This window comes from Salmo trutta, unplaced genomic scaffold, assembly GCF_901001165.1.
Source record: "Salmo trutta unplaced genomic scaffold, fSalTru1.1, whole genome shotgun sequence".
NCBI lineage: Eukaryota > Metazoa > Chordata > Actinopteri > Salmoniformes > Salmonidae > Salmo > Salmo trutta.
Genome location: NW_021822619.1, coordinates 373,427 through 387,967, shown reverse-complemented (window position 1 = coordinate 387,967; position 14,541 = coordinate 373,427). Strand labels below are relative to the sequence as shown.

The following is a 14,541-nucleotide window of genomic DNA, read 5'->3' as shown; positions in this document are numbered from 1 at the left end:
TGTGTGGTTTCCATACCTGGGCTGAAGATGCCGTCCCCTCCATCCTGCCATCCAATGATCTCAATCATCTTCTTTAGGACGGCCTCCTCTGTCAGCAGGAACACTGGAGCCACCTCGTATGTGTACCTGCCAAGACAAACAACATGTCCAGTCAATGATTCACCTGCTCTCACCTGAGCTACACACTATCCAATCAATCATCAAGAACGAGCTACAGACACTTCTGAAATGAATAGCAGAAGAGTTGTCATTGATATAATTTCAGTAATCATAAAATCCCACATCCCTTGTCAGGCACAGTTATACACTGAGTATGAGTACATGTTGACAGACACTCGGATCATATGAGATGGTACGATGTAATACTCACAGACTGGGGTTGATAGCTTCTGTGATGAATCGGCCCACTAGTGAATAAGGGTCCATGCCTGCATAGAGCTGGTTGAAGAAGAGAGGATGTCCTGCATATACAAACACACAAGGTTTGATTCAATCACAACTAAGTTTCCAGGTTTCCCGGGATCAGGAGAGAATAAGCAAGAACTCCAGATACTCCAAACAGGATTTCTGGAAAAGCTGGGAAAGTTACCGTAATTTTGCAACCCAAATCAGAACCTACAGTTGACAGATATTAATTTGACCAGTATTGTCGCAGCAAAATATGCCTTCAGCAACAGGATTTAATCAGTGGTTAGGCTATTAGCTTCAAGAAAAGTGGAATACTGTTAATATAATTGTTTGTTAGTGTGGGTTTTCACTGAATTTATGTAAATCATGAAGATTCAGGAAGGAGGAAGATTCTCAGCAACAAAAGAGTGATCAAATTAAGATCCTACATCTGTAAAGGCTTTAGCTCGACAGGCTAGCAAAGTCTTGTGGATTCACAGCAGAACCTGGGATTCAAACTCCTATCGGTCACATGTGTAAACAGAGGTGCTTAACTTGCACTCTGCTGCATCCACTGGCACTAAGGAACATTTCTCAGTCTATTCCAGACAGACTGCTATTCCTGACACATACATTGATACGTGAGACGAGGAGTGTGCCAGCTTGCCCTGTTTCCTGTGTCAATGTTTCTATATAAACTACATCATGTTTTGGGGTCTGGCTGGACCAGGCTAGGTGCAGGACACAGCAGCTCAGATGTCAGAGGCTGAGAGGGTTAAGAGGCTGGGAGGCTGGGAGGGTTAAGAGTCTGGGAGGGTTAAGAGGCTGGGAGAGGCTGGGAGCGGCTGGGAGAGTTAAGAGGCTGGGAGGGTTAAGAGGCTGGGAGAGGCTGGGAGAGTTAAGAGGCTGGGAGGGTGAAGAGGCTGGGAGGGTTAAGAGGCTGGGAGGGTGAAGAGGCTGGGAGGGTGAAGAGGCTGGGAGGCTGGGAGGGTGAAGAGGCTGGGAGGGTTAAGAGGCTGGGAGGGTGAAGAGGCTGGGAGGCTGGGAGGGTGAAGAGGCTGGGAGGGTTAAGAGGCTGGGAGGGTGAAGAGGCTGGGAGGCTGGGAGGGTGAAGAGGCTGGGAGGCTGGGAGGGTTAAGAGGCTGGGAGGGTGAAGAGGCTGGGAGGGTTAAGAGGCTGGGAGGGTTAAGAGGCTGGGAGGCTGAAGAGGCTGGGTGGGTTAAGAGGCTGGGAGACTGGGAGGGTGAAGAGGCTGGGAGGGTGGGAGGGTTAAGAGGCTGGGTGGGTTAAGAGGCTGGGAGGCTGGGAGGGTGAAGAGGCTGGGAGGCTGGGAGGGTGAAGAGGCTGGGAGGCTTAAGAGGCTGGGAGGCTGGGAGAGGCTGGGAGAGGCTGGGAGGGTTAAGAGGCTGGGAGGGTTAAGAGGCTGGGAGGGTTAAGAGGCTGGGAGGGTTAAGAGGCTGGGAGGGTGGGAGGGTTAAGGGGCTGGGAGGGTTAAGAGGCTGGGAGAGGCTGGGAGAGGCTGGAAGAGACTGGGAGGGTTAAGGGACTGGGAGGAGCTACTGTTGCTAGCTTGATGATTTACAGCCTGGGTTGTATAGGGATGGGTTAGTGTATCTAGCGTGAGTACAGTTGGTAGAGCATGGTGCTTTCGATCACCAGGATTGTGGGTTCTATTCCCAGGGCCACCCATATGTAAAATGTATGACTGTAAGGGTCGGCTAAAAATATGGCATTTAGTACAGTAACCCTACCCTAGCGTTAGCTAACTTTAACCCTAACCTAATGTTAGTTATCTTTAACACTACCCTAATGTTAGCTAACTTTAACCCTACCCTAATGTTAGCTAACTCTAACCATAACCTAATGTTAGCTAACTTTGACCCTACCCTAATGTTAGCTAACTCTAACCATAACCTAATGTTAGCTAACTTTAACCCTACCCTAATGTTAGCTAACTTTAACCCTACCCTAATGTTAGCTAACTTTAACCCTACCCTAATGTTAGCTAACTTTAACCCTACCCTAATGTTAGCTAACTTTAACCCTACCCTAATGTTAGCTAACTTTAACCCTAACCTAATGTTAGCTAACTTTAACCCTACCCTAATGTTAGCTATCTTTAACCCTAACCTAATGTTAGCTATCTTTAACCCTAACCTAATGTTAGCTATCTTTAACCCTACCCTAATGTTAGCTAACTTTAACCCTAACCTAATGTTAGCTAACTTTAACCCTAACCTAATGTTAGCTAACTTTAACCCTAACCTAATGTTAGCTAACTTTAACCCTACCCTAATGATAGCTAACTTTAACCCTACCCTAATGTTAGCTAACTTTAACCCTAACCTAATGTTAGCTAACTTTAACCCTAACCTAATGTTAGCTAACTTTAACCCTAACCTAATGTTAGCTAACTTTAACCCTACCCTAATGGTCGCTAACTTTAACCCTAACCTAATGTTAGCTAACTTTAACCCTACCCGAATGTTAGCTAACTTTAACCCTAACCTAATGTTAGCTAACTTTAACCCTAACCTAATGTTAGCTAACTTTAACCCTAACCTAATGTTAGCTAACTTTAACCCTAACCTAATGTTAGCTAACTTTAACCCTAACCTAATGTTAGCTAACTTTAACCCTAACCTAATGTTATCTAACTTTAACCCTAACCTAATGTTATCTAACTTTAACCCTAACCTAATGTTAGCTAACTTTAACCCTACCCTAATGTTAGCTATCTTTAACCCTACCCTAATGTTAGCTAACTTTAACCCTAACCTAACGGTAGCTAACTTTAACCCTAACCTAATGTTAGCTATCTTTAACCCTACCCTAATGTTAGCTAACTTTAACCCTACCCTAATGTTAGCTAACTTTAACCCTAACCTAATGTTAGCTAACTTTAACCCTAACCTAATGTTAGCTAACTTTAACCCTAACCTAATGTTAGCTAACTTTAACCCTAACCTAATGTTATCTAACTTTAACCCTAACCTAATGTTAGCTAACTTTAACCCTACCCTAATGTTAGCTATCTTTAACCCTACCCTAATGTTAGCTAACTTTAACCCTAACCTAACGGTAGCTAACTTTAACCCTAACCTAATGTTAGCTATCTTTAACCCTACCCTAATGTTAGCTAACTTTAACCCTACCCTAATGGTCGCTAACTTTAACCCTACCCTAATGGTCGCTAACTTTAACCCTAACCTAATGGTCGCTAACTTTAACCCTAACCTAATGTTAGCTAACTTTAACCCTACCCTAATGTTAGCTAACTTTAACCCTAACCTAATGGTAGCTAACTTTAACCCTACCCTAATGTTAGCTAACTTTAACCCTAACCTAATGGTAGCTAACTTTAACCCTAACCTAATGGTCGCTAACTTTAACCCTAACCTAATGGTCGCTAACTTTAACCCTACCCTAATGTTAGCTAACTTTAACCCTACCCTAATGTTAGCTAACTTTAACCCTAACCTAATGGTAGCTAACTTTAACCCTACCCTAATGTTAGCTAACTTTAACCCTACCCTAATGTTAGCTAACTTTAACCCTAACCTAATGGTCGCTAACTTTAACCCTACCCTAATGTTAGCTAACTTTAACCCTACCCTAATGTTAGCTAACTTTAACCCTAACCTAATGGTAGCTAACTGGGGAGTTTTAGTTTGAAGGTTAGTTGTTTGACAGAGCTGGTTGACAGGGGTTTTACATTTGTGGTCTGGCTGGACCAGGCTAGGTGGGGGTCAAGGGAGCTCAGATATCAGGGGCCGGGAGGTTTAAGGGGGGGGGGGGGGGGTTGGGTCAGGGTTTGGCTGAGGTCTGGGGTTCAGATTTTAAATCAGGGTTGAGCTGGGTTCTTACCGGTCTTGACACTGTATCGGATGGCATCCCGACAGCGCTGCAGTATCTGGGGATGTGCCTCGCCTCCTTCCCTCAGCTCTAGGTCTAATAGGTCCTTCAGCTGCTCCGGAGAGCGCCACTCACACACCTGTTATACGGGAGAGAAGGAAATAGACTTTGGGTGTTTCTCAAAATGCATACTACCGTGCTCCGAGCACGCAAATTAGAGCACGGGACGGTGGGGGTATGAGTCCAAATCATAGTTTGCAAAACGGAGCACGGAGGGCACTTCTCGAATACGTACTCCGTTTGTACATACTCTGAAGCATGCATGGATACAAGCTGCAACGGAAAGTATGCACAGAAATACGATGCAACCGTTTTAAAAATGACATTAACTGAGCTGAATCCAGAGAAAATACACTCCGACTTCGGAATGAAATGTTACCTATTCACATCTCATATGTTGGCTGACTACAATATTTTATCTTGTTTTATCTTGTCTTGTTTTATTTTGGCATGTTTACCTGCCTACAATACCCACTGTAGTGTGTGTAAATCGCAAGCCCATAGTAAGTCAATAGGGCTAACTGTCTTGCTACTACTGTTAGCTAGCCACAGAGAATTGTTAGCTAGCTAGCTACCCACAAAGACTTGACACCTAAAACGTTTTGCTTTGTGTATTTCTTGTTTGGTCTCTATTGTTGCCATTGTCCTATCTGGAAGAAGGGTCAGTGAATGGGGAGGTGCAGCGTGAGGTAATACAGTAAGGGGGAGTGCTTCTCAAGTGTAATGTTTTATGTGTTTTCCACACTCTCGTCCTCACAAGAACGTACTCTGAGAATGCACTCAGAGCGTGAGAGTATGGAGTGCGGTAGGTAGTATGCATATTGATAAACACCCTTCAAGTTATATAGTGAAAATGGTGCCATTTCAGACTGTCCCCTCCACTAGATGTTTGTTTACCTTATCCTTGACGTCAGACAAACTACCTGGGCCTATTCATCATCCATAAAGAACATGTACTGTATATCAATCAAATCGATTGTACAAATCAATTGTACAGTAGCTATTACAGTGAAAACATACCATGCTATTGTTTGAGGAGAGTGCACAGTTATGAACTTGAAAATATATATATTGACATTTGGGCAGACTTGATACAACATTTTGACCAGAAATGCAATGGTTCAATGGATCAGTCTAAAACTTTGCACATACACTGCTGCCATCTAGTGGCCAAAATCTAAATTGCACCTGGAGTCCTAAGTCAGATCATGGCTTTTCTCTTGCATTTCAAAGATGATGGAACAAAAAATTCATGTTTTTTTCTTTGTATTATCTTTTACCAGATCTAATGTGTTATATTCTCCTACATTCATTTCACATTTCCACAAACTTCAAAGTGTTTCCTTTCAAATGGTACCAAGAAAATGCATATCCTTGCTTCAGGGCCTGAGCTACAGGCAGTTAGATTTGGGTTTGTCATTTTACGCGAAAATTGAAAAAAAGGGTCCGATCCTTTAACCAACAATGCAGTTTTAAGAAAAATAAGAGTTAAGAAAATATTTACTAAGTAAACTAAAGTTTAAAAAATTATAATAATAAAGTAACACAATAAAATAACAATAAAGAGGCTATGTACAGGAGGTACGTTACCGAGCCAATGTGCGGGGGTACAGGTTAGTCGAGGTAAATAAGGTAATATATACATGTCGGTAGGGGTAAAGTGACTATGCATCGATAATAAACACCGAGTACCAGCAATGTAAAAAAAAAAAAAGGGGGGGGGGGGGGGGTCAATGCAAATAGTCTGGGTAGCAATTTACCTGATAAATTCTTATACAGGTCCATTTCCTATTGGTTGAAAAATAAACTCCAGCATTCTGGTATACTTCACAACAGATCTCATTTTCCTTTATGCATCCTGGGACTGGAAGTGCATGGTGTAAGAAAGAATTGGAAAAGAGATGTTTACCTTCTCCTTGACGTCAGTAGCCTTCCAGACGGCCTCCTCCATGACGATGGGCATGGCTTCTCTGAGGAAGCTCTCTGCTTCCCGGATGTCCAGCGTGGGGCCGTTCAGAGTCACCCCGTCCACAAGCACTGGGGGCCTCTTCCCCTTGGGCTCCGCAGGGCTCTCTGAGGCCTTACTAGAGGTATCTGGGGGTAGGAGATAACAGACAGTAAAGTCAATACTAGAGGTATGTATCTGTGGGTAGGAGATAACAGACAGTAATGTCAATACTAGAGGTATCTGGGGGTAGGAGATAACAGACAGTAATGTCGATACTAGAGGTCTGATGGTCAGATAGAGGGTTAGATGGAGATAACAGGTCAGTTCATGGTTCTAGTGGTCTCTCTTGCTGGGGTCTTACTAGGGGTCTAGTGGTCTCTGTTCCTGGGGTCTTACTAGGGGTCTAGTGGTCTCTCTTCCTGGGGTCTTACTAGGGGTCTAGTGGTCTCTCTTGCAGGGGTCTGACTAGGGGTCTAGTGGTCTCTCTTGCTGGGGTCTTACTAGGGGTCTAGTGGTCTCTCTTCCTGGGGTCTTACTAGGGGTCTCGTGGTCTCTCTTCCTGGGGTCTTACTAGGGCTCTAGTGGTCTCTCTTGCTGGGGTCTGACTAGGGGTCTAGTGGTCTCTCTTGCTGGGGTCTTACTAGGGGTCTAGTGGTCTCTCTTGCTGGGGTCTTACTAGGGGTCTCTGGTGGTCTCTCTTGCTGGGGTCTTACTAGGGGTTCTAGTGGTCTCTCTTGCTGGGGTCTTACTAGGGGTCTAGTGGTCTCTCTTGCTGGGGTCTTACTAGGGGTCTAGTGGTCTCTCTTGCTGGGGTCTTACTAGGGGTCTCTGGTGGTCTCTCTTGCTGGGGTCTTACTAGGGGTCTAGTGGTCTCTCTTGCTGGGGTCTTACTAGGGGTCTCTGGTGGTCTCTCTTGCTGGGGTCTTACTAGGGGTCTAGTGGTCTCTCTTGCTGGGGTCTTACTAGGGGTCTGGTGGTCTCTCTTGCTGGGGTCTTACTAGGAGTCTAGTGGTCTCTCTTGCTGGGGTCTGACTAGGGGTCTCTGGTGGTTCTACAGTTCATATGTATTTATTGATTGATTTTATTTAACCTTTATTTAACATATAGTAGTGTCAATACTTTGTCAACAGCTGGTGATAAAAAGCACCTAATTGGATGACACACTTGAACAGGTACATACAGTACAGTACAATCATAGCCAGACTACAGCTGACTAGGGGTCTCTGGGTCAGAGAAACACTGCTACTGTAGATGGCCCTCTAATACAGCTGTAACACTGCTACTGTAGATGGCCCTCTAATACAGCTGTAACACTGCTACTGTAGATGGCCCTCTAATACAGCAGTAACACTGCTACTGTAGATGGCCCTCTAATACAGCTGTAACACTGCTACTGTAGATGGCCCTCTAATACAGCTAGTAACACTGCTACTGTAGATGGCCCTCTAATACAGCTGTAACACTGCTACTGTAGATGGCCCTCTAATACAGCTGTAACACTGCTACTGTAGATGGCCCTCTAATACAGCTGTAACACAGCTACTGTAGATGGCCCTCTAATACAGCTGTAACACTGCTACTGTAGATGGCCCTCTAATACAGCTAGTAACACTGCTACTGTAGATGGCCCTCTAATACAGCTAGTAACACTGCTACTGTAGATGGCCCTCTAATACAGCTGTAACACTGCTACTGTAGATGGCCCTCTAATACAGCTAGTAACACTGCTACTGTAGATGGCCCTCTAATACAGCTGTAACACTGCTACTGTAGATGGCCCTCTAATACAGCTAGTAACGCTGCTACTGTAGATGGCCCTCTAGTACAGCTAGTAACACTGCTACTGTAGATGGCCCTCTAATACAGCTGTAACACTGCTACTGTAGATGGCCCTCTAATACAGCTGTAAAACTGCTACTGTAGATGGCCCTCTAATACAGCAGTAACACTGCTACTGTAGATGGCCCTCTAATACAGCTAGTAACACTGCTACTGTAGATGGCCCTCTAATACAGCTGTAACACTGCTACTGTAGATGGCCCTCTAATACAGCTAGTAACACTGCTACTGTAGATAGCCCTCTAATACAGCTGTAACGCTGCTACTGTAGATGGCCCTCTAATACAGCTAGTGACACTGCTACTGTAGATGGCCCTCTAATACAGCTAGTAACACTGCTACTGTAGATGGCCCTCTAATACAGCTAGTAACACTGCTACTGTAGATAGCCCTCTAATACAGCTAGAAACACTGCTACTGTAGATGGCCCTCTAATACAGCTAGTAACACTGCTACTGTAGATGGCCCTCTAATACAGCAGTAACACTGCTACTGTAGATGGCCCTCTAATACAGCTAGTAACACTGCTACTGTAGATGGCCCTCTAATACAGCTGTAACACTGCTACTGTAGATGGCCCTCTAATACAGCTAGTGACACTGCTACTGTAGATGGCCCTCTAATACAGCTAGTAACACTGCTACTGTAGATGGCCCTCTAATACAGCTGTAACACTGCTACTGTAGATGGCCCTCTAATACAGCTGTAACACTGCTACTGTAGATGGCCCTCTAATACAGCTAGTAACACTGCTACTGTAGATAGCCCTCTAATACAGCTAGTAACACTGCTACTGTAGATGGCCCTCTAATACAGCTAGTAACACTGCTACTGTAGATGGCCCTCTAATACAGCTAGAAACACTGCTACTGTAGATGGCCCTCTAATACAGCTAGTAACACTGCTACTGTAGATGGCCCTCTAATACAGCTGTAACACTGCTACTGTAGATGGCCCTCTAATACAGCTAGTGACACTGCTACTGTAGATGGCCCTCTAATACAGCTAGTGACACTGCTACTGTAGATGGCCCTCTAATACAGCTAGTGACACTGCTACTGTAGATGGCCCTCTAATACAGCTAGTAACACTGCTACTGTAGATGGCCCTCTAATACAGCTAGTGACACTGCTACTGTAGATGGCCCTCTAATACAGCTAGTGACACTGCTACTGTAGATGGCCCTCTAATACAGCTAGTAACACTGCTACTGTAGATGGCCCTCTAATACAGCTGTAACACTGCTACTGTAGATGGCCCTCTAATACAGCTAGTAACACTGCTACTGTAGATGGCCCTCTAATACAGCTGTAACACTGCTACTGTAGATGGCCCTCTAATACAGCTGTAACACTGCTACTGTAGATGGCCCTCTAATACAGCTAGTGACACTGCTACTGTAGATGGCCCTCTAATACAGCTAGTGACACTGCTACTGTAGATGGCCCTCTAATACAGCTAGTAACACTGCTACTGTAGATGGCCCTCTAATACAGCTAGTAACACTGCTACTGTAGATGGCCCTCTAATACAGCTAGTAACACTGCTACTGTAGATGGCCCTCTAATACAGCTGTAACACTGCTACTGTAGATGGCCCTCTAATACAGCTAGTAACACTGCTACTGTAGATGGCCCTCTAATACAGCTAGTGACACTGCTACTGTAGATGGCCCTCTAATACAGCTAGTAACACTGCTACTGTAGATGGCCCTCTAATACAGCTAGTAACACTGCTACTGTAGATGGCCCTCTAATACAGCTAGTAACACTGCTACTGTAGATGGCCCTCTAATACAGCTAATAACACTGCTACTGTAGATGGCCCTCTAATACAGCTAATAACACTGCTACTGTAGATGGCCCTCTAATACAGCTAGTGACACTGCTACTGTAGATGGCCCTCTAATACAGCTGTAACACTGCTACTGTAGATGGCCCTCTAATACAGCTAGTAACACTGCTACTGTAGATGGCCCTCTAATACAGCTAATAACACTGCTACTGTAGATGGCCCTCTAATACAGCTAATAACACTGCTACTGTAGATGGCCCTCTAATACAGCTAGTGACACTGCTACTGTAGATGGCCCTCTAATACAGCTAATAACACTGCTACTGTAGATGGCCCTCTAATACAGCTAGTGACACTGCTACTGTAGATGGCCCTCTAATACAGCTAGTGACACTGCTACTGTAGATGGCCCTCTAATACAGCTAGTAACACTGCTACTGTAGATGGCCCTCTAATACAGCTGTAACACTGCTACTGTAGATGGCCCTCTAATACAGCTAGTAACACTGCTACTGTAGATGGCCCTCTAATACAGCTAGTGACACTGCTACTGTAGATGGCCCTCTAATACAGCTGTAACACTGCTACTGTAGATGGCCCTCTAATACAGCTAGTAACACTGCTACTGTAGATGGCCCTCTAATACAGCTAGTGACACTGCTACTGTAGATGGCCCTCTAATACAGCTAGTGACACTGCTACTGTAGATGCATCCAAAAAGGCATCCTATTCTTGTGCACTGCTTTTGAGCACGGGCCCTGGTCATAAGTACACTACATAGGGAATATGGAGGCCATTTAGGACGCAACCCTGTAACTCAAGCCTTATTTCAGCTGTGACGCATTCTGCTGTGACGCATTCTGTAAGCTCACTGTTATTTACTGGCGTCTCGGGTTGGCTAAGGATGTTACAAGAATGTCCACCGCTCATTCCTGACTGACCACTGACTGGGGGCTGCAAATCAAATGGCCCTGGTCTAAAGTAGTGCACTACATGGTGAATACGGTGCCAATCAGGCCACACACAGACAATAATGACAGACAGGATAGCTGTCATCCACTTTATACTGTTTATAGCCTATAGCCTAGCATATGCTGTCCAATAACCTGCAAAATGGAACGGTACGTGCGTGAGACACGTAGCTACTGCGCTACTGGCGCACCTTGCAGCTCCGGTCCACGGTTGGTTCACGCTACCTCAAAACGGTGCAGACAGACTTATACTGTGCGTTCTGTGACAGACCGGCTCTTTCTTTCTTTCCCCAACATAGCAAGTTAGGCTACTGATGAAAATAACGCATTTCAAACAATTCAGTATTAAATTGTATCTACTTATTATGCAAAGGTCTATTTTATTCAATACCTCCGCAGAGAGACACCTTGCCAGGGCGACTTTCCCCGCTGCCCATCTTCCGGAGCACAGGGCGCTGAGCAGCGTGTGAACAGGTGACGCCTGACCCGACCAGATAGACGGCGCTGGGTGACATTATAGTACACTGACGTAAATTCATTCTAAAGACATTGTGACAACTTCTATTATCCAGGCAAAACGCACTAAAATGTCCACATATTGTATTTTTTTTGTTGAGAGAGAACAGTAAACATTTCAATTCAATATATAGCTAATGATAATCAATATATATTTGCAAAATAACATGAAATGCTCCTTCATTAGCCTAACAAACATGTAATAACGAAGGAATAAAGCGAAATAGCGGTCCAACATACCGTTCATTTGTCTTTCATTCGTCGGCGCCATTGTTCATTTATGGTATAATTGATTGGTCTCAAACAGCTCCGATCTTCCAGCTAAAAAATGTTTAATGTTTGGAGATAAACCAGAATGTCTCCTTTATAGACCAAGAATGTCTTTAACCTGGTGACGTCGCGCCCCGTGGGCAAGGTTAGGCCATCCTTGTTCCTGGCTGGTTGCCTGGGCGTCATGGAAGAACACCGACCGATTACAGTAAAGAGTCAAGAAGAATCAAGTTGCCCAATATTTTTCTCCGCACGTTTCCGCAAGTCTACGGTCTCACGGCGTCGGAGCGTTTGTTTGTGTCGTGCTGAAATGGAGAGAGGAGGAAAGTGGAGAGCTCTGATGACTGGGGAGTGAGGGAGGATACGTGCTCTCTTGTTCACATTCATACCTATATGTTACACTGTAGAACAGTTGAAACATTTATGCTATTTTATTAGGGCAATATATTTCCTATGGAATATTTCCGATAGAGAATTAGAGAATTCAGTATTTTTCCTAAAGACATAAACGTAAAAGAGAAGTGACTCATCATCTTGCATATAACAAGAGTTGGCATCTGTTGCAGGTTTGTATTTCTCCATGAGTAAGACGTTTGACAACAACCTTGTTGGTAACATCGCGTATTATGTAGGTAGACCTGCCATTAGTCATTTCCGTTAGGTTATTTTGTTTGTTTGTTTGTTTTTTAAGAAAACATTTCCGTGACTGGATACAGTTAGCTATGACGCAATAATAATAATACGTATTATTATATTGAATTTGTAGAGCGCATTTCCCACGCTCAATGCGCATCTGTACACTTCACTGAAGGTCAGTGGCATTTAACCCCGAGCTAAGTAGGCTGATACTAGACCTGTTCATAAGTGCAACTAGTAGTAGTGTCATGCTGAGGATCGGATCCAGGGAGATCTCTAGTGGCTGATAAAAAGTACTACAGACTCAATGGCTTGCTGCTTACCTTTATGATTGTAACCAGGGGCAGTCTGGGATCAGAAATCGACCTCGGCATTTCTAAAACCCTGGCCCATTGTTTTTCTTTGAGGCCCCCAGTATTAGCCAGACAACATTTTGAGCAGCGATTGTGTAGCATTTCAAAACGACACAAACAAACGCTCCGACACAGTGAGGCCGTGGACTTGCGGCAACAGTCAGAGAAAAATATTGGGCAACTTGATTCTTCTAGGCTCTTTACTGTAATCGGTCGGTGTTCTTCCATGACGCCCAGGCAACCAGCCAGGAACAAGGATGGCCTAACCTTGCCCACGGGGCGCGACGTCACCAGGTTAAAGACCTTCTTGGTCTATAAAGGAGACATTCTGGTTTATCTCCAAACATTAAACTTTTTTTAGCTGGAAGATCGGAGCTGTTTGAGACCAATCAATTATACCATAAATCTCCATTTACATCAACAACATAGCTCAGGCAGTAGGAAGCTCTCTCATCCATTTATATGCCGATGATACAGTCTTATACTCTGCTGGCCCTTCCCCGGAGATTTTGTGTTAAATGCTCTACAACAAAGCTTTCTTAGTGTCCAATAAGCTTTCTCTGCCCTTAACCTTGTTCTGAACAACTCCAAAACAAAGATCATATGGTTTGGTAAGAAGAATGCCCCTCTCCCCACAGGTGTGATTACTACCTCTGAGGGTTTAGAGTTTGAGGTAGTCACCTCATACAAGTACTTGGCTAGACGGTACACTGTCCTTCTCCCAGCACATAGTATAGCTGCAGGCTAAAGTTAAATCTTGGTTTCCTTGATCGTAATCGCTCCTCTTTCACCCCAGCTGCCAAACTAACCCTGATTCAGATGACCATCCTACCCATGCTAGATTACGGAGACGTAATTTATAGATCGACAGGTGAGGGTGCTCTCGAGCGGCTAGATGTTCTTTACCATTCAGCCGTCAGATTTGCCACCAATGCTCCTTATAGGACATATCACTGCACTCTATACTCCTCTGTGAACTGGTCATCTCTGTATACCCTTCACAAGACCCACTGGTTGATGCTTATTTATAAAACCCTCTTAGGCCTCACGCCCCCCTATCTGAGATATCTACTGCAGCCCTCATCCTCCACATACAACAGCTGTTCTGACAGTCACATTCTGTTAAAGGTCCCCAAAGCACACACATCCCTGGGTCGCTCCTCATTTCAGTTCACTGCAGCTAGCGACTGGAACAAGCTGCAACAAACACTCAAACTGGACAGTTTTATCTCAATCTCTTCATTCAAAGACACAATCATGGACACTCTTACTGACAGTTGTGGCTGCTTTGTGTGATGTATTGTTGTCTCTACCTTCTTGCCCTTTGTGCTGTTGTCGGTGCCCAATAATGTTCGGACCATGTTTTGTGTTGCTACCATGTTGTGTTGCTACAATGTTGTTGTCATGGTTTGTTGCTACCATGCTGTGTTGTCATGTTGTGTTGCTACCATGCTGTGTTGTCATGTGTTGCTGCTTTGCTGTGTTGTTGTCTTAAGTCTCTCTATGTAGTGTTGTGTTGTCTCTCTTGTTGTGACGTGTGTTTTGTCCTAAATTTATATTGTATTTATTTTAAATTTTTTAAATCCCAGGCCCCCTGTCCCCACAGGATGCCTTTTTGCCTTTTGGTAGGGCTGTCATTGTAAATAAGAATTTGTTCTTAACTGACTTGCCTAGTTAAATAAAGGTGTTTTTTTTTTTTTTTAAGTAAAACATTGGGTAACATTTATGTTTCCGCTACTAAAGTGGGTAATCTGTTGACATGTGTTGGACACATACAGTTAGATGGTTTAACATGCTAGATACCTCCTGCACTGTTTGGAAGTGAAAAGCCTTTATATTTGGTACAGATAATAATTCATTGAATAGCAATAACTATATGTACTGTTAAAGAGACTGAACAAAGGATATTTTT

The 14,541-nt window shown here is 44.2% G+C and overlaps 1 protein-coding gene across 2 annotated transcripts in view; it reads right to left on the bottom strand.

Annotated features, from left to right (window-relative positions):
* Positions 1–11,957, bottom strand: part of LOC115182997 (acidic amino acid decarboxylase GADL1) — a 31,630-nt gene extending 19,673 nt beyond the window's left edge. The window contains exons 1-5 of one of the 2 annotated variants that reach the window (XM_029744337.1): positions 11,611–11,957; positions 6,212–6,396; positions 4,255–4,381; positions 371–461; positions 17–126 (exon numbers count right to left, since the gene is read on the bottom strand). In XM_029744337.1, coding sequence (XP_029600197.1) covers positions 17–126; positions 371–461; positions 4,255–4,381; positions 6,212–6,396; positions 11,611–11,641 — 544 coding nt within the window. In that variant the 5' untranslated portion in view covers positions 11,642–11,957. Of the gene's footprint in view, positions 1–16; positions 127–370; positions 462–4,254; positions 4,382–6,211; positions 6,397–11,245; positions 11,426–11,610 lie in introns of those variants that run through there. The other variant, XM_029744336.1, reaches the window with a different exon arrangement.
* Positions 11,958–14,541: the final 2,584 nt, after the last annotated feature.